This window comes from Corythoichthys intestinalis, chromosome 7 (genome assembly GCF_030265065.1).
Source record: "Corythoichthys intestinalis isolate RoL2023-P3 chromosome 7, ASM3026506v1, whole genome shotgun sequence".
NCBI lineage: Eukaryota > Metazoa > Chordata > Actinopteri > Syngnathiformes > Syngnathidae > Corythoichthys > Corythoichthys intestinalis.
In genome coordinates, this window is record NC_080401.1 from 29,715,243 (window position 1) to 29,735,801 (window position 20,559).

General features: G+C 38.4%; 1 protein-coding gene across 1 annotated transcript in view; it reads left to right on the top strand.

The window, feature by feature from the left end:
• syde2 (synapse defective 1, Rho GTPase, homolog 2 (C. elegans)) overlaps nucleotides 1-20,559 on the top strand; it is an 85,204-nt gene that overhangs the window by 53,542 nt on the left and 11,103 nt on the right. Inside the window, exons 6-7 of the mRNA XM_057840838.1 lie at nucleotides 363-544; nucleotides 1,123-1,354. Of these exons, the coding sequence (XP_057696821.1) occupies nucleotides 363-544; nucleotides 1,123-1,354 (414 nt within the window). The remainder of the gene's footprint in view (nucleotides 1-362; nucleotides 545-1,122; nucleotides 1,355-20,559) is intronic.

The window sequence follows — 20,559 nt, forward strand, 5'->3', positions numbered from 1 at the left end:
CAAAGACATTAATCAACTTACCATCCTTTCCCAGTACCTGAGATATGGATATTTTAGTCAATAGCCGCATAGTGCTGCGCTGTGCTAAATGGATGCCTTTTTGCTGTGTCATCCATCAAAAATCAAAGCTTTGTGTATCTGCTCCCACTGCTGGAACAGAGCCAAAAAAGAGATTCATGCCGTATGATGGTTGCTAAGTAGTCCCCCCAGCGGAGTGCAACCATTCCAAGTAAGGTGTATTGTAAGCTGGAATTTAGCCTTTAGCCTTGAGGGTTCTATCAAAATAGTTTCGTGAGTCAAAACAGTCCCAATGATATAAAGTTGTTAGACTACATTACAAATCTTTCTTCCCTAATCAACAGGCGTATTGAAGGACTACCTACGAGAGCTGCCCTACCCTTTGATCACCAAGCAGCTGTATGATGCAGTATTGGACTCTATGGCCGCCAGACCTCTGAGGATGGGAGCAGCGGGCTGTGAGAACGACCACGCTGACTCGGAGCACACTGTCAGTCTTCTGGAAAACTTGCCGGAGGTGGAGAGGGTAAGGAGGTTTTATTAATTATCCTTGGCTCATTCTCATGTTTTCTTTGACTTTGAAAAGGGTAATTGCGGTCGGTGTAATAATGGGAATGATGACAGTGACTCCTTCCAAAAATTCAGGCTTTTACTTCGCTGTTGTCAATCTGCAGTGAGCTACACCCATTTTAGCGGTACATTGGAATCTTCTGTTGGAATTAAATATGTATGAGATTTGGATGAGTTTTTTACATTAGAAGTAAATTTAGAAGCACACATACAGTATTTATAGAAATGATGAGTTCTATGAAACCTGGTCTCAAGAAGTGCCTACTGTTGTGGCTATTCGATAAAATGAAGGCTAGACTTGTTTGAGAATGTTGAAAATGTGCAAACCCAATATCTATATGCTCTTTAGAGTAAGTTATATTCACAAATGGCATAGTATTTCTTGTGGGTAGCTGGTTTCCCAGTTTTTCCGCATTTAAAACTATACTTGCACTTTAGTTATCTCTGTACATGTGCATTGATTATGAATAGTTCATGGTGAGCTGTACTACCAGCACCATGTAGTTGAACTCAACAAGAATATCCCTTCTTCAGATGACACTTCGAAAGCTTCTTGACCATCTCAAGTTGGTGGCGTCCCACCAGGAAGTGAACAAGATGACATGTCAGAACCTGGCGGTGTGTTTTGGTCCGGTGTTGCTCAGCCAGCGTCAGGAGGCATCCTGTCACAGTAACAGAGTCTTCATCGACTCCGAGGAACTCGCCAGTGCGCTGCACTTCAAAAAGCACATTGAAGTATTGCACTACTTGCTCCAGCTCTGGCCAGGTAACTATTGCACTACACACACATTACATTAAAACCTCTACCGTGTTTTCTCAGTGTCGCATTCAAATGACTGCGGTGGTTCAGTACAACAAAGAGCTATGAGTGCAGAGATTATCCACTGCCATTTGATCGCATTTAGCTGCCGTCTGTTATCTCCGTACACATGAAACTGTCCACAAAGGGCGTCAATATGGCAGACTGTACCACTTTAAATCAATCATTTGAGGCACGGCCCTGGGTCTTCAGATGAATCACCAAGCAGCAGTGGAGCTCAGCATCATGCCACACAGCTGTTATCTGCCAGCTGGCACTGAGTGTGAAGAGTGGGCACTAATTCAGTTTTATTTTTATTACCTTTAACTAATTAATGATCCTTTCTGGAACTACTATACAGATTTATGTTTGAGTGATTCAGACAATACAGATAATATACAGTACTATCATAAAATATCCATGTAAAGCAGTTATCATCTCAGGATTAAGACAATGACGTTCGTGATCACTTTTGACTGACGACTCAAGTGTTCACTTTAATTTTCATTTCCAGAGAAGTGCTGAATCACTGTCATTCATTAATTAAATCCAGATTTAAGCCGGATGAAGGGACTTGTTAAGTAAAAAAACCAACACCTATTATTTCACGTTGATTCGTAGACTTCATAATATATTGACGGGACATGCGGCGCGGGGCCGAATATTAGGGGGCCTATCTCCGTCAAAGCTGACCGAGTGGAAACACAGACAAAGAGCTTTTTACGTTGAAAATTCTTGTGAATAAATGCTTAAATCCCTGAATTCTTTATAGATATGGACGTAAAAAAGTCTCAATTCTTGGTTAAAAGCAACAACAACAAAAAAGGGCAGTTAGCATTTATTTTATGTAAATATGTCGAATGTGCAGCTAGTCTTTAAGCCACTGTGGTGCCACCTTATCACCACAAAGAGCTTTTTACATTGAAAATTCTTGCGAATAAATGCTTAAATCCTTGAATTCTTTATAGATATGGACGTAACACAGTGTCCATTCTTGGTTAAAAGAGCAAAGAACCAGGCAGTCAGCATTTATTTTACATAAATATGTCGAATGTGATGCTAGTCTTTAAGCCACTGTGGTGCAGCCTTATCACCAGAAAGAGCTTTTTACGTTGAAAATTCTTGTGAATAAATGCTTGAATCCCTGAATTCTTTATAGATGTGGACGTAAAAGTCTTGATTCATGGTTAAAAGCAAATAAATAAATAAATAAATAAATAACGGGCAGTTAGCATTTATTTTACATAAATACTGTATGTTGAATGTGCTGCTCGTCTTTAAGCCACTTTTGTGGCTGGCATGCTCCTGTGTCCCCTCGGCCGACAACTGGCGTCTTGTCGAACATCCCCCCGCCAGGAGAGCACTATACTCTGCTTATGCCCTCTTAGTGTGCCGGGTGTTCTGTCAAATTTTCCACCCGATCAGAAATTGCAACTTTGTGTTAAAAATAGCCGCGAATACAGAGATTACAAAGTACTACAAACTTTCTTTAAATAAAGGACTACTTACGTTTGTTCCGGCAGATTAAAAGACTAATTTCTCGTCATCTGCGCTTTGCTAAAATGTTGTATATAGTTGAATCGTCTCAAAATATGATTCTAATTCACATAATAATCCTATTTGACTTTTTTTTCTTCTGTCGTACGCACTTTAAATCCCTGAATTCTTTATAGATATGCATGTAAAACAGTCTCGATTCTTGGTCGAAAGCAAAAAAAAACAAAAAACAGGCAGTTAGCATTTATTTTACGTTAATATTGCGAATTATGACGCCAATGCCGTAGCGGTTAATTTCTCCCATTGATTTTTTTTCAAAACGTTTCAAAATGCATGCATGGTACGAAAACTATAATAATTACCTTGAATCCTCGAACAAATCACCCCCAGAGACAAACCTTCCTGTTTGTATGCTGTAAAGCTGTCATACTTTTTCAACCTAAATCCGGCGTTGGATCGCTGCATGTGTTTGAGAATAACCGCGACCGACTGAAGCGGAGTGTCGGACTGGCCCTACTTAAAGGCGTGGCGCAGTGTCTGGGGAATGTGTCCCGTTAATATCATTATGATGTCTATGGTTGATTTCTATTAGATTCATTCAAAACAGAATTCACGGCCGACAACTGGCGGCTTGTCGCACATCCCCTCGCCAGAAGAGCACTATACTCGGCTTATGCCCTCTTGGTGCGCCCGGTGTTCTGTCAAATTTTCCACCCGATCAGAAATTGCAACTTTGTGTTAAAAATAGCCGCGAATGCAGCGATTACAAAGTACTACAAACTTTCTTCAAATAAAGGACTGCTTACGTTTGATCATGGATAGGCATGTAAAAAGCTCTCCTCATACACATTAGATGCACAACAACTGCAGCCGCCCTCCTCCGGGAAACGGCTCCGCCGGGCGGTTTGCCGATTGACAACGTCTATCGACAACCCAGTCGTCATGTGAAATGATCCGGGCTAGTTATGTGTGATTTTCCGCTTCGAAGACTTTGAAACATCACTCAGTTCGGGTTAGCATGTCGGCTAGCTCAAAATAGCATTCAAAACAGAATTCACTCCCTCAAATCGGTGGCAACTGGGAGTAACGGGTTCGACGTAGTGGGAATTTGCAGGGTTTTTCCAGTACACATCCAACTCATGGAATAAGTCATAGTCCCCGTTTTCCTTGGACTTACAGTACATAATATGCTTCTCAACTCTCATGCATTAAGCGGGTTTCTCACGCTTTTCAGGCCAATCTCACACCCTACGGCTCACATTACACTTAGAATAATAACTGTACATTGTCATAAGTAAAAATAAAATGAAGTCGCTGAATCTTAAAACCGTTCCATTTACATTTGCTGCACAACTGGCATACCGTGCGGTGGAGCTATCTTGCGTCAGGGGACTTCTCTTACGGGTTCAATATTAGCAGACGTAAGGTGAGTGGTTTTCTCCGCTAAAATACTCTGAACTTGATGAATTTTGATGGATGTACAACTACAAACGGATTGGTTTATAACAGCTCGTATTCATTTAGCGACTATTCTATTTAGATTTTGTGAAAATCTGATCATCTCAAATTTGCAGTAATATTACTGCATCTATGACGTTTATGATAAACAATGTAGTTGAAAATTGAGCAGTCTATAGCTATTTCAAAGAACACATTCCATTGACTGTAATATTATGTTTATCGAAATGGCCAACGAGTGAAGAAGCCCATCCCATTACCTACAGTATTTTGTAGACACTATTGCCTAGAATAATGGCGAAATGTGGTTGCAAGCTGCCTGAGTATTAATGAATCAATAATTTTGGTCTCACATTTTAGAGGAGTTTATTCATTTATTGTCACACATACCAGGTAGGCAATAAAAACAGTCCTTCATTCTGTTTGTATTAGTCTTTTTCCCTGTTTCACAAAGGTTTTTAAGCAATTTCTGACCAAGCCATGATACCAGTTATTTTACATTGGAATATGCAGTAATTAAGTATTAAAAGAAAGAAAAAAACTGTATATAATGTATGTATATACTATATATATATATATATATATATATATTTTTTTTTTTTTTTTTTTTTAATGTGGTATCAGCCGACATTACACAAAACTGAAATTGGGAGCCAAAAAATGGTATCAGTCCAACCCTACTCAAATAATAAACACATTCAACATTTAATCTTTGCTCTTAAAAAGTCCACCCGACGTTACTCAATTTGGGATATTTTCACAAACAGCTTCACACCTCTCAAACATTTTGCGTGAATTTTGAGTGACTACGAGGATATCCAATCATAAGGTGCTGACATGGAAAGCCGCCCGAGAATGTGTACATAATTATTGTGCATGCTGTTGGTGTAAACAGTGTTGTTTCCCAGTTGAATGTGTGAGGAGACTTAAGGACGTTTCAAACTAGCAGCCTAGTGTGACCTTGGTAATACACCAGGCATGTCTACGGCATGCCAGCATTGCCAGCACGTCAACGCACTGCTGACGCACGCCCCCAATTTCCACAGGACGCGTTTTACAAGCAGAGCGTCTGTGGCGCGGCTCGATTGGTTCACGTGAGGATTGCAAGATCACGCGAGGGTGGCGGGTATTTAAAGATAACAATACAACAACCATTTGCCTTTCAGACCCCGTGTATTGGTCAGCTTTCTTTCTGAATTAAAGAAGAAAAAAAAGTCCTGTGCTAAAGAGAAAAACAATTGCAATGACAAAGATTTTAACATGGATTTTTCAATGGCTATTTTGGCCAAAGCTATTTTTAGACCGTGACGTCGTATCATAAAGCATAAGTAAAATAGAAATGGGACATTATAGACCCGCCCTCGCATAGAAACTATGTTAATTCTGCTACTTTTCTCCGGCAATCTTTCAAAAACGAACATGTCGATCACACATTGCTTTTTGGAAGTTGTAGAAACGACTCTAGACATTGCGACATTTGAAGGATGTTTTCTTCATACGTTTCCCGAAACCAAAAACTCTGAAAAAATGTGAAGATTGAATCAACTTCCGCGGACTTTTATCGGCAGCTCGATGAATCCATTCACATTTCATATGCAGTAAGCATTTTGTTGGGTTAGCATGGTCTTTCAGAGGACAATGAGGTAAGCCATTTTGATATTTTTTACTTATTTTTTAGCGTGACGTTGTGCCGTGCTGCTTCTGTCTGACAATGAATGACCTGAAAAGAATTAAAATGGTATCTGACTGCCAGTTACCTTTTCTGTTGTAAAAAAAAAAAAAAAAAAAAACTTTAGTAAGGGAGAAGTGTAACTAAATTATAGAATTAAGATTTGTTATCAATGAAAAAATTAGAAGTGTTCATTGGCTGTCACTGAGTAGCATTTGCGATCGCTACACAAAACTAACTAAATTACCCCCAAGAACAGTCAGAGACGTAGGACAACCAGAGGATATAATATATAAGGAAGACAGGGCTGGTGGTCAAGGATAGCTTGTTAAAACAGGAGAATGTCATTGTCAGTCGCGTCGATAAAAAAGCTAAGGCTATGCATAGGTCGGCTCGTTTTTTTCGTCTTTTTCAGCCTTCGACACTCAAGCCATCTCTTTAAATGAACATTTTTATGTTCTTCAACATCTTTGCCAGTGAATTTGGCACCAGGGACATCATTTTCGGAGAGAATTGGTAGGCTTAGCTCTGTAAACATCTCCTTCGTACACGATTTCCATTCATTTCCTATTATGGACATACGGTGGCGTGTCCCCCCCTTAGCAACAGTAGCTAATGTCATGAATATTAATGAGCGAAAGTGATGTTTTGCTTGCGGTACGCCATTGAAATGCCTAAATCATTTTTTTTCTTATGAATGGTTTTAAAAAGCTTTATTGATGATTTTTTTCAAGTTAAAGCGCCACGTAGAAATTAATAAAATTAATTGCATATTATTTTGAAAATCGACCAGATCACCTGTCTTTTTACATGAGTGACTTCCAGTCTGCCTGATCCTACCTAGTAGTATTGATGCAGCAGGCTTGCGTCTCGCGACAAATAATAAACTCTGCCGTTCGTTTCGAGTGCGATGTGTTCAACCGCTTCTGGGACGCGTCCGAGACGCAGCCGCTTCATAACTGGTGTGCACTCGCTGCTTGACTTTAGAGTATCACTGCGTTGACGCGTCGTTGACGTGCCTGGTATATTACCGGGGTTCAGGGTTCACTAACATATATCCCTCATCTCTCATCACCTTCTCTATCCTCGGCTCAACGCGAGCAGCATGTCTTGTCATACCGCAGCTCAATAGGCTACAAGCGACCGGTGACAGACTCGAATCGGGCTTTGGTCACGGTGATCGCAAATGTAAACGTTCAGTGTGTTTCAGTGTTCAGTGTCGGCTGTTGTTCACTTACCGACATCACCGTTCGCAGCCAACTGTAGCCCTAATTCTATGGCTTCTTGTCCCACTTTTAAAAAATTAATCATTTTTTCTCGTTCACCTTTATGATCTTCATCTCTTTGTCTTTTCTGCGCACCCGATTTATGACGACTCGCCATGTTTGAGTTTATAACAATGCTAGATTTTAATTTCCCGCTTCAGGGCACATACGTAGTGTAGCCTTGAGTGCGCCAGAGCAGGGTCAAACCATTCTCTGCAAAGACAGACGGGGGGGATATATATTTGAAATATTTAATATGTTAGTTTAAAGTATAGTTCGAATAGAACATAATATTTAATCAGACAATGATTTAAATAAAAAAGAAATATGTGAATGCAAAGTAAAATGAGTTAAGGGTTATTTAGGGACCCTTTAGGGACAACATACCCGGTTGCTCCCCCCCACATCGACGGGCTTGCGGGAGACGTAACTGTGATAAATGCGCTTTTTAAAAGTTTTGTTAGCTCTGGGACACTCAAAAAATAACTCATACAGGAGTGAAAGTGGGCCAGAACGATCAGGAACGCAGTTCCGGTAAAAGATTCAGGGCCAGAACGGTGTTCCTGTAAAAGATTCAGGGCCGGAATGCTGTTCCAGTACACGGTGCTTTGATTCTGAAAATATGACGGCAACTGACAAAACGCTATGTAAAAAAAAAAAAAAAATGCTAAGCTGCCCCACATTCATTTCATCTCCAAGAAGAAAACAACCAACCAACATCAGTTTTACATACACAAGTGTTAACAACAAGCATAATAAAGTGCTTGTGTAGCGTAATCCATTTCCAGCCATATTTATTATTTAATTTATTCCAAGAACGGCACTGAGGTTTCCCCAGCTGCTACAGTTATCCGAGTCTGACAATGATGAGTCACGTCAATGTGTGAATACACGCAGCAAAGCAAAACGCCTGGAATCATTAATCCGTTTAATTGGCTGTCATACTGACATGTGATCAGCAGAGATAGTTAGCTCTGATTGGTTCAAATATGCATGTTTTCTGGAACAGCAAAGAAAAAAAAAAGGTTGTTGAATTGATGCGACAAAAAAAGTGCAATGCAACATAAAATGGATCAAATCTTTAAGAGCAACGAAAGACTTGAGGAGGCTTATTTGTCATATTTAGTTTTATTTGCTCTGATGGGGAGGTTCAGAACATCTTAGCTGTCAATGTGCACTTTGGACTTAAATTTGTTCATTTATGTTACGCTACTCATTCATTTCCTTATGATTTCAAAAAGAATGTTTGCGCGATCTTCAAAATATATTCCATTTCACTCTGCATAATATAAGTCATTTGTACTTATTTTTCTGAATGTATGTTACTTATATCTTTGTTATTAAAAAAATAAGTAAATGTAAAAGTAAATGTTTAAATTACCTTCAATATTAATATACATCCTATGTTCTTTAGTAGTTGAAATTAAAATTTGGCATTTAGTATGTGAGGAAATGAGGTAAAATAAAAATTAGGAGCTGGAAGTTGAGGTTATTGCTGTTTTTGTTAACTTTTATTTTTCAAATCATTGTATGTCTCCTTGTGCCCTGCGATTGGCTGGCAACCGGTTCAGGGTGTCCCCTGCCTACTGCCCGTAGTTAGCTGGGATAGGCTCCAGCACCTCCGTGACCCTCGTGAGGATAAAGCGGCATGGAAAATGAATGAATGAATGAATGTGTTATAGAAATAGACCCTACTCACCTACGTCACAAAATGACGTGTCGCTGTATCCGGCCGCCATATTGCACCTATTTTTTAGACCTATTCTCATTGTTTTCAATTAGTCGTGCAAGTTATACAGCAATTCAAGGAAGCCCCGGTGTTATCTGACGCCGTAAACTCATTGGATGCGTTGCATAAAAGGCGTTACGTGGAAAAGCTTCAGTTTATCCATTCGCCAGATCCGTATTTGATGCCTTAATCGATATTTTTCGACCCGCTGTCTTCGCCCTCTCTGCCTGACATCTGCTAGCCTGATATCTACAACTATCTTTTCCACAGAAACTCGGCCTATTCTCACGAAACTTTGAAAAACATTAAGAGCAGCACTCTAAGCCAGGGGTTTTCAACCCAGTCCTCAAGGCACACTGTGGGTCCTGGTTTTTGTTCCAGCCGATCCAGCAGAGACAGTTGAACCAATGAGGCTTCTGCTAAAACAAGCCACACCTGACTGCAATCAACTGATTGCACTTGTAAAACACCAGATTGGGGAAAAAGTGTTGTCATCTTGTTTGGTAAGAATGAAATCCTGCACCCACAGTGTGCCTTAGTGGAATAGGTTGGGAACCCCTGCTCTAAGCAACATTACCCTGTGTGATTTCTAAAATGGCGACAATCAAAAAAAAAAAAAGTTGACTGCGATGGCCGACGCTTCAAGGATAGGTGGATATTGGACTATTTCTTCAATAAAACACGCAACAACGGTGTCTGCCTCATTTGCAAAGAGACAGTCACTGTTTTCAAAGAGTTCGATGTGCGCGATAATAACAAGACACGCTGACATTTACGACAACATTAAAGGAAAGATACGCAGCGAGAAATTATAGCAACTTGAAGCTAGCACAGCAGCAGTATTTCGCAGGAGCCCGAGTGTCGAAAGAGAACGCCACAAAGACGAGACTGTTGAAATTATGTATTTAAAAAAATAATAATAAAGCAAATGTGACACACAGAAGGGCTTGCTAACATTTCTTTAAATGTATTGTTCTACGTAAATCAGCCCAGGTAGCCCCCCACATTTTTACCACACCAAATCAGGCCCCCTTTGCAAAAAGTTTGGACACCCCTGTTTAACCGATGATCCGTAGACGAGGCAAGCTTCTTTCGCTTGTTACCAACTAAATATTATTCAAGAAATAAAGATGGTGGAACAAATAAGCATCTTGAATTTGAAACTGTATGTTGTCGGCGATTAGCATAGCAATGCCCCAAACCCTCTAAATATAGATTAAATGCATCTTACCAGATATAAAATGACTACTACATAATCTGTGGTAGTCGTTTGGAGCCCAATTTTCTCGTCGAATTGCAGCAGTCCATCTCGCTCTACTCTCCGGGTCTCTCGGAATACGGTAAAACTTCCAAGTCTCTCCGTCTTCTCTGTTTTTGCAACCGACTGCCACACACGCCTTCACCATTTTGATTATTAATGTTTACGAGCAGAAAAACACGCCATAATAGGAGGAATTTACGAAGCGGTAATGCATTAACATGTCGAGTATACGGACAACATGGCGCGGGGGCGTGGCTGTGACGTCACGTGAGTAGGGTCTATACCTGAGCTAAAAAAAAAAAAAAAATTCTTTGCATTTCAGTAGTTTAACAGGTTTGACCCCCCCCAAAAAAAATATATGTATATATATATATATATATATATATATATATATATATATATATATATATATATATATATATATATATATATATATATATATATATGTATATATATTGTGTGTGTGTGTGTGTGTGTGTGTGTGTGTGTGTGTGTGTGTGTGTGTGTGTGTGTGTGTGTGTGTGTGTGTGTGTGTGTATGTAAATAAAATTTCTGGCTCCGTGGCGACCTTCGCATCGGGGAGTTCAAGCAAGAAATTCTAGCCACTTTCACCCCTGCTCTCATACCTTTCCTTGCTAAGCAAAATGTTACCTCGATGTGCGTTTGTGCGGAAATGTAGTTAATGAACAACAACAAAAACTATTCACCTTCTCACCAAAACTTGTAAAACTCTTTACATGGCTAATATAATGCCCCCGACTCCTTAGGAAAAGTCGCTGTTTTCTTCTGCAACAATGAAAAATAAGCGCCTTGAGACTATGGTAAATATGCTTGCCGCTTTTCACTTCCTGACAGCGTCCACGCCAGGCTACGTGACTCCTCCCGTTTTCGCTTGCCATGGACCGCTCTTCACACTCAGCTGATGCTGGTGTGTAAAAGGCCTTTAAGTATATAACTTGACACAAGGTCGATGATTGGTGATGGGTGCATTTACTGTTACTAGTCTCTTGAATGGGCTTTTACAGAGAACACAAGGTCATATTGCCTTTGGAGCTTTTGCACTCAGCTAATTTATCAATGATTGAATTAAAAGGGTCACTACGAGGGCAAATACAGAGTGTGTATGCTTCTTTTGCACATAGTATCGAAGATGTTTTGAAGCCTTAACCCTTGTCCTGTTTTTTTGTTTTATTTGTTTCTCCAATCCAGTTAGGGAAGGCTAGCGGGCACAACAATTATAGATACACAAACAGAGAGTCAGGTAATGAAAGCCACACTGGTTTTGATGGAGTGTTGACTGATTCTTTGTGTAGGGCACCACAATGTCTTACCAGGACATATCTAAGGAAAATTTAGATAAAGCACAGTTAGCACGGCAAAAATAACAAACAGTATAAATGTGGCAAAGTCATGTGTGCTGTGGTGTGGTTCCAGCATGTGTTCATCTGAGCATGTTGTTGCATACTGTATATATGTCGATCTTTGTTTCAGGCCATTTTCACTACTGTCATGTTAATTTAGTAGTAATCCAGGTAGCGTCTCAAACCATTTTTTTTTGTGTTTTTTTTTTTTTTTTTGCTGTTTTATCGCTTATTGCTAATTTACAAGATTACTGTGGCTGAAAAGCGGTTTGCACCCTAGATTAGTGACAAGTCATACTGTATAGACAAACAAACATTCGCACCTAAGAGCAAATTTAGAATCTAGGAAGAAACTGTAGTTTGTGGAACTCCACTCAGGAGGGATTTGATATTTGAAACAAGTGCCTCTGAAGTAGGGCTGTCCCAAACGACTACTTTTCTTCCGATTAGTCAGCAGACTTTTTTAACGATTTGTCGACTAATATATTTTTTTCCCCCTTTAACTAATCTAGCAATTCAATTTTTGTTGATTATTACTAATTCACAAAAATATTTTGGAACACTTAAATTCTTTATTAAAGTACAAATGCAATAATAAATCACAGATAAACAATGAGGTCGAAAGTTGATAGCATTAACTAGTGCAAAAGAATGGAATGTAAACAGATTCAGAACACTCTGACCCTGCCTTTCCAACATGATTCAAACCAATTCTGAAAAAAAAACTTCTTATAACTTACTATTAAAATTATCTAGCAATAATATTATAGTATACTACAATATGTATAGACATAATAATACGTTAAAATATAAAGTAAGTAAGATTAGTGTAGTCATGGACTATAGTAATCAGGCTAGTGTTTCCATGAGTTTTTCTTTTTTTTTTCTCCAAGCGGAAGCATCCATCATGCTGACAAATACAATCTGCATGCTGTGCACAGACTACAGAGAATGTGAGACCTACAGCTTTCAGGAGCAGAAGCAGAGTAGATAAATAAATGTCACGTGTCACTGGAGTGAAGTACATGAAAATAACTTACGGTAATGATGCACGTTGATATGATGCACATAAATGCAATTAAATCAAAAATGTTGTTAGTTACTTATACAAACTAACGATCTGCCAGGTTTTTGTCTCCTGTCATCTTCCAAAATTATAACTGGGTGACGACGCTTTACGTGTTCATTCACGGCCGACGTGCTGCCGTGGTATGCAGGCTTGGCACTGCTGAGACTGCACGCGACAGTGTACCCTCCTTTGTTTCGTTGAAATAAGTCCGTGCTTTGGCCACTGGTGCGCTTTTTTGGCTTTGTGCCGCTTTCCCCACCTGTATACTGAGCATCCGCCATTCACAACTTTACACGCATATATATTTTTTAATCCTTCATTAACCGTCAACGGAATGGTGTGCTCGTCGACGCATTTACGCGTCGACTAGTCGGGACAGCTCTACTCTCAACTATAAGAGAGACGTGTCAAATGCTAGGCCTCCATGCTATGGAGGACCAGGAGTGCAAAAATTCAATAAATAAATACACAATTAAATAAATAATTAAAAGTGTCATTAAAATCTTTTATTTCAATATTTATTTATTTATTTCAATTTATATTTATTTATTTAAATTTATATTTATTTATTTCAACTTTTATTTATTTCACTTTTTATTTATTTCATTCTTGCACTCTTGTTCCTCTGGAGGTGCAACCATGAAATAATTTTATCTGTCATGTTTGCTCGTCAAAGTTTCTAACGTCTGATTGGTTGCTCAGCAAAGCAAGTCTTAACTAGTCGATCTCAGAGAATAGATTGACGCCTGAGGCATTGGCTAATTTTTATGTACACCCGATACATAAGGTGGCAGTGTAGATCCGTATAATCTGAAATGTAATTGCTCCCTCAAAATCAATAAAGACGACGAAGATTAGTAGCGTCGCTAGCGTGGTCAGTGTAGCGGTTGTAGGCTTTGACGCATTTCGCGTGTTGTTCAAGCAAAACATTCATATGTCCAAAATGTGCCCAGAGCTGCTCAGAGAAGCAGCAAATTTAATCGAGGACACTCTGAGGAGAACTCCACCAGCAGCCCATGGTGGAGTCCAGTCTGTGGCTTCTACATCGCGCGGGCCAGTGCCTTTAAACGGGCTGATGTCTGCATACGGGAAACTCTAGTATAACTCAGAAGTGGAACGGTCCTTGGATATTTACCAGCTTTTATTTATTTATTTTTTTTTATCAAGTTTTGAAATAAGGCTAAATGACAGAAATAACTAGCAGTTTTCTAAGTAGTTTTACTCTGAACTCCGACATCATTTTTACATGATAATGATTTAGTTTTTCTCTAAAGTGGACCCGTTATCGAATAGGTCACCGTTTTTTTGACCGTTTTTTCCCCCATATATAAAGGGACTTGCGCTCTGAAGCCACGTCATTGCATTCTGAAGCCAGCGCATTGCATTACCGTAATGCACATAATGCAAACAATAATCCAAATGAGGGGCGGCTGGTTTGACTTCGTTTTTACGAGTGGAGGCTGGCTTGACCGCAGTTCTAAACTATCGAAAACTCTTCGATCAACATCTTGATCTGACAGAGCCGAGATGATGCCAATAACGTTAATTAATTGCTCTGTTTTGTAGGACACGTACTCAGGGTCCAAATGTCCTGCCTCAATTTGTTCTGAGAAATCTAACATGTCCCAAGAGAGCTCATGCAAAATCTCAGATAATGCCGCCATGTTGGGAAGAAATAGGACGAAGCAGTCGCTTATTACTCGATCAACTCAAACCCCGCCTAGTTCACGCCCGCCCACCGAGTTTGATGACCCAATGACAGATAAAATTATTTCATGCGGCCACACGGGGAACAAGAGTGCAAGAATGAAATAAATAAAAAGTGAAATAAATAAATGTTGAAATAAATAAATAAATGATGAAATAAATAAATAAAAATTGGAATAAATAAATAAAAATTGAAATACATTTTGAAATAAATAAATATAAAATGAAATAAATAAAAATTGAAATGACTAAATAAAAGTTGAAATAAAAGAATAAAATTTAAATAAATAAATAAAAATCGAAATAAATTTTGAAATAAATAAATATAAATTGAAATAAATAAAATTTGAAATAAATAAATATAAATTGAAATAAATAAATAAAATTTGAAATAAATAAATATAAATCGAAATAAAAATTGAAATAAATAAATATAAATTGAAATAAATAAATAAAAATTGAAATAAATAAATATAATTTGAAATAAATAAATAAAAATTGAAATAAATATTGAAATAAATAAATAAATATTGAAATAAAAGCATTTTAATGACGCTTTTAATTATTTATTTAATTGTGTATTTATTTATTGAATTTTTGCACTCCTGGTCCTCCATACCATGCTGCTCAGAGTACATAAAAGAATTCCACAAACCTTGTAGTAAAAATACCTAAAACATTGATGAGAATCTGCATAAAGGAATACATTTTTAGTTTGAGTCCTAATGACGTCAGGGGAAGTGCCCATGAACCAGGTGACCCTGCTGATGGATGGGGAAAAAACATTTTATCTATAAACAAGATTATTGTTTTTATTAGCAGTTTGTTCATGGCAGTGGTCTTCATACCACAGTGGGACTTTGTAATTCCAAATTATTGCGGTTTAATTTTCCACAATCCTTAAAATATTACCCCAGCACATTTAATGATTTAAGGTAATGTGACAAATTATTCCTGACTTTCTCTGAGGTTTTAAAGTTCTTCACAATCCATGCACTGTTTTCACCCCAGTGTTTTTTCAAGGGTCACATATTTGAATAAATCCTTTTTTTTTTTTTTTAACATCACTTTTCTGCGTCATACTAAAAGATATTTTAACATGGTACATCTTTAACTCGTCCGTGCCGGGGTCCCTGAACTTTTTTCTCTGGTGGCCACATTATCGTTCCTTACTGTGGTTGAGGGGCGGGGTCAGGTAGGCTGTATAAAATTGTATGGCCCAGGCCAAATTGAACACCAACAGGCCACATTATATATAAAAAATGAATAGCATGGCACATGTAGCCACAATACCATATCATCACATACTTCCTGACACATATTTGTTTATTGTTACAAGTGATCTTTAACCCTTTAAGGTCTGGGCCTATTTTGTCTGATTTTGCATGCCTTTGAAGTTGCCTTTATATTTCAAAGACAGAATTGTTTACGATGGCCTGGTTTGGTCCCTTTTTTTGTGACACCTTGAACTTCATGTCCAAACTGTTGTTTCCTTCACTGACCAATTATAAATCATAATTTTGGGCCCAAAAAGACCAAAAATTCCAAAATCGTTTTGTCAAAATTTTTAATATTGATGTCCAATTGACAACCAAACATGCGTAACGAACCGTTTTGAAACTTTGTAATATTTATTCAACATGTTAGGATGAACATTCAACCAAAAAAATTTAGAATAAATAGTCTTTTATTTGACAATTCAACATAAACAACAGGTATAGCCATAGGCGTTTTTTGCATTTATACATGCTCTAGTCAAAACAGGTTATATACAGCAGACCAAACAGTGAAGAACAGTGAAAAAATATACCATCTAACACAAAAAGTGTTTAGAGGCCATCTCTTTATGAGTTTAGGTATTGCGGCCCATCACCTGATGAAAACTATGTACACACAATCAAGCTTCTTGAACACACATTTATATACACAAATTGAGAAGACTGATTGTGGGAAAAAAAAATATATATATATAACATTGGGAAAAAAAGTATTTTCAAAAATATTTACAATAAACAAGTTAAATTTTTTTCAGGCATGCCACTCCGAAAAGCAGTTTCGTCCTGGAATTAGACACAGGGCTACATCACAGCCCACACTTCCATGGGGTGTCGGTCCTCTTTCCACCCTTCCATTTTCATTTCACTTTACTTTCATTGTCACTATAAATGTACATGAAACAAAAGTCAGTATTTATGAAAATAATAAAGTATAAAATAAAAATATATACAGCAATAAATAATAATGGAAATCTATATGTGTGACAATAGAAAGAATACCGTAGCTGAATATGTGCTACATCCCTAATCTTCATATAGAAAGAAGACCACAAATTATACTTTGATCTGATATGCACATTTTATTATTACATACACAAACACGCACTTATATTGCATCAAAATTAACTTTGTCTTGCAATATCAAAAGAAACTTTTATAGCATAAAAAAAAAATAATAAAAAAATAAAGTGAGTTGGCTTACCTCTGCTCGTCGATGGCGTCACCCACGTGTTCAAATCCGTCACTATCTTCACTCGAGGACTCTTCCGAAGAAGACGATGATGACGAATTTGGACCACCCTCTTCCTCAAGTTGATCAAAAAGCACAATTGCTTGCGCTAAATTTAGTTTTCCGTTCATCCTCAAAGTCACACAAAGTCGCTCGCTCGCTTGCTTGATTCCCCTCGCTGCTTCAGAACACTCCTCCCTCTCGTTCGGTGGAACCTCGCGCGGCAGTTATATTTATAAAAAAAAAACACATTTTGTGCTTCCACTGTGACTTCGAAAGGGTTCGTTTGATTTGTGTTTTTTTTCATAGAGCTTCTGTTTTGAAAAAGGACAAGAAATGATGGAAATATAGACATAAACAAATGATCCATGCAGCGTTTTAATGTTTTTTTGAGAGGACAATAAAACTATAAAACTTAAATGACAATATCTCACGTTTTAGTTGGTCGATTGACTTCAAATAACAACGAGAGTAAACCGCAACTTCCGCACTTTAAAACGAGACCAACCAACGGCATGTGGGTGACGTAATTAAAACGCGAGGGTGCTTCAAAGACGACGTGCGCTGAGGACGCGCCGGCGCGTCCTTCGACTCTCAAGGGTTAAAATAGGTACTTCATACTTTAATTTGAAATACCACATACAGTGGGGCAAATAAGTATTTAGTCAACCACTAATTGTGTAAGTTCTCCCAGTGGGAAAATATTAAAGAGGCCTGTAATTGTCAACATGGTTAAACCTCAACCATGAGAGACAGAATGTGGAAAAAAAAAACAGAAAATCACATTGTTTGATTTTTAAATAATTTATTTGCAACTCATGGTGGAAAATAAGTATTTGGTCAACACCAAAAGTTCATCTCAATACTTTGTTATGTACCCTTTAAAGGCAATAACTGAGGCCGAGCGTGTTCTATAACTCTTCACAAAGTTTTCACACACTGTTGCTGGTATTTTGGCCGATTCATCCATGCAGATCTCCTCTAGAGCAGTGATGTTTTGGGGCTGTAGTTGGGCAACACGGACTTTCAACTCCCTCCACAGATTTTCTATGGGGTTGAGATCTGGAGACTGGCTAGGGCAATCCAGGACCTTGAAATGCTTCTTACGAAGCCACTCCTTTGTTGCCCTGGCTGTGTGTTTGGGATCATTGTCATGCTGAAAGACCCAGCCACGTCTCATCTTCAATGCCCTTGCTGATGGAAGGAGAGTTTCACTCAAAATCTCTCGATACATGACTCCATTCATTCTTTCCTTTACACAGATCAGTCATCCTGGTCCCTTTGCAGAAAAACAGCCCTAAAGCATGATGTTTTCACCCCCATGCTTCACAGTGGGTATGGTTTTCTTCGGGTGCAATTCAGTATTCTTTCACCTTCAAACACAAGAACCTGTGTTTCTACAAAAAGTTCTATTTTGGTTTCATCTGACCATAACACATTCCCCAAGTCCTCTTCTGGATCATCCAAATGCTCTCTAGCGAACCGCAGACGGGCCTGGACGTGTACTGGCTTCAGCAGGGGGACACATCTGGCAGTGCAGGATTTGAGTCCCTGGTGGCGTATTGTGTTACTGATAGTAGCCTTTGTTACTGTGGTCCCAGCTCTCTGTAGGTCATTCACTAGGTCCCCCCGTGTGGTTCTGGGATTTTTACTCACCGTTCTTGTTATCATTTTGGCGCCACGGGGTGAGATCTTGCATGGAGCCCCAGATCCAGGGAGATTATCAGTGGTCTTGTATGTCTTCCATTTTCTAATGATTGCTCCCACAGTTAATTTCTTTACACCAAGCGTTTTACCTATTGCAGATTCAGTCTTCCCAGCCTGGTGCAGGTCTACAATTTTGTCTCTGGTGTCCTTCGACAGCTCTTTGGTCTTGGCCAGAGTGGAGTTTGGAGTGTGACTGACTGAGGTTGTGAACAGGTGTCTTTTATACCGATAATGAGTTAAAACAGCTGCCATTAATACAGGTAGCGAGTGGAGCGTCGTTTGACCTCGTTAGAAGAAGTTAGACCAAATACTTATTTTCCACTCTAATTTGGAAATCAATTCTTTAAAAATCAAACAATATGCTTTTCAGTTTTTTTTTCAACATTCTGTCTCATTCTGTTGACAATTACAGGCCTCTCTAATCTTTTCAAGTTGGAGAACTTTCAAAATTGGTGGTTGACTAAATACTTATTTGTCCCACTGTATATTCAAATTATTTATTTTCTAATAACGACAACATCAAAAGTAAGAAATATAAAGACATGAAACTCAAGGAACATCTGGCACTGACAAAAATGAAAAGTGAAAAACACGTTTTAGGTAAGCCTGTTGATATTAAATAATAATAACACTGGGGAACACAATTTTTGCCCCACTGCTGGGTGCCGGTCAAAGCGGTGTTGTGGCCAGGCGTTGGGCCGCAGACCATAAAATGGGGACCCCTGCTTTCCCTTGTCCTCGGAATTGTCTGATTGTGAATGATTTAGGTACCTTGGTTGAAGAGGTTGCTTTTGCTGGAAAATGGGAAGCTTTGAAGTCTGCTATATTAATGAGCTTTAAGCAAAAAGCAACATTTCGTGTCAAAATGTAACGAAATCCACAAAAACAGCATAATGACCCAATTATATTTATGTCTTATTGAGGCAGTCTCGAGTGTGGGTCGCACAGTACCTCAACATCTTGGGAAAGGAAAGACAACTCTAAGAAGTTTTAATATGGAGCACTTAAAACAAGGATGATTTCCCTCTGTGAATGAGTGAATAAAGCATGAAAACATAATTGCTGGTCTCTTCATTAGGTACGTCTGCATGCCTAACAGACCAATTACATAGAAGTGCCACATAAACAACTCTGATATTGTCTGTGTGTTAGTTACAGTTCGAAGAAATTTGATTTCAGTTGCTATGTGTGCTAACAGCCACAACTATAAAGAAAGTGGCAGAGTAAAATTAAAATGCCTACCACAATATATCATTATTGTATTTGTAAAGACCAGTGTTATTTTTGGCAGACCTTTTAATTTTTGTCTGTCTTTTGGACAAAATTATCTTTCAGTTTTAGTCATATTTTAGTCATTTTGAAATGTTTTTGTCTTCGTCTAGTTTTAGTAGATGAAGTCTCATACAAATTCCTATTTTCGCTTGTAAAATTCAAATTCAAAGTTTTAGTCCAGAAATAAAGGTTTCCAACAATTTCAAATGAACATAGACAGACGAGCACATATTGAAGCGTCTACAAGGACAACGCCAACTTTTTGATGATAATACAGACTTAGCAGAAAAAGCAGTACAATATTTTTAATTAAACCTCACTAGAAGCCACGAACTATATGAAGAAAAAAAAAATGTCCGGGCATTTAACATCCTCTAGACTTACTGACCAGAAAAGCCAAGTAGCTCTGCTTTAGTTGCTCGCTATTCTAAAGCTAATGCTAACCCGAACGCGAATGCTACGCGAACAGGAGGATTACATTTAGCGTCTTATGATCACTCAGCACAGACCTTTAAAGGGATCCAAGGCTAGAAATACTTGTAGTTCTTGAAAGATGAACTTTATTATGAGTTAAATAATTTGATATTGAAACCCCTCGTGATGTTTTCGTTTTTATACAATTTGTAAAATTAGTTTAACTAGTAGGTCGCCATTGTTGTTGGCGTCGCAGGG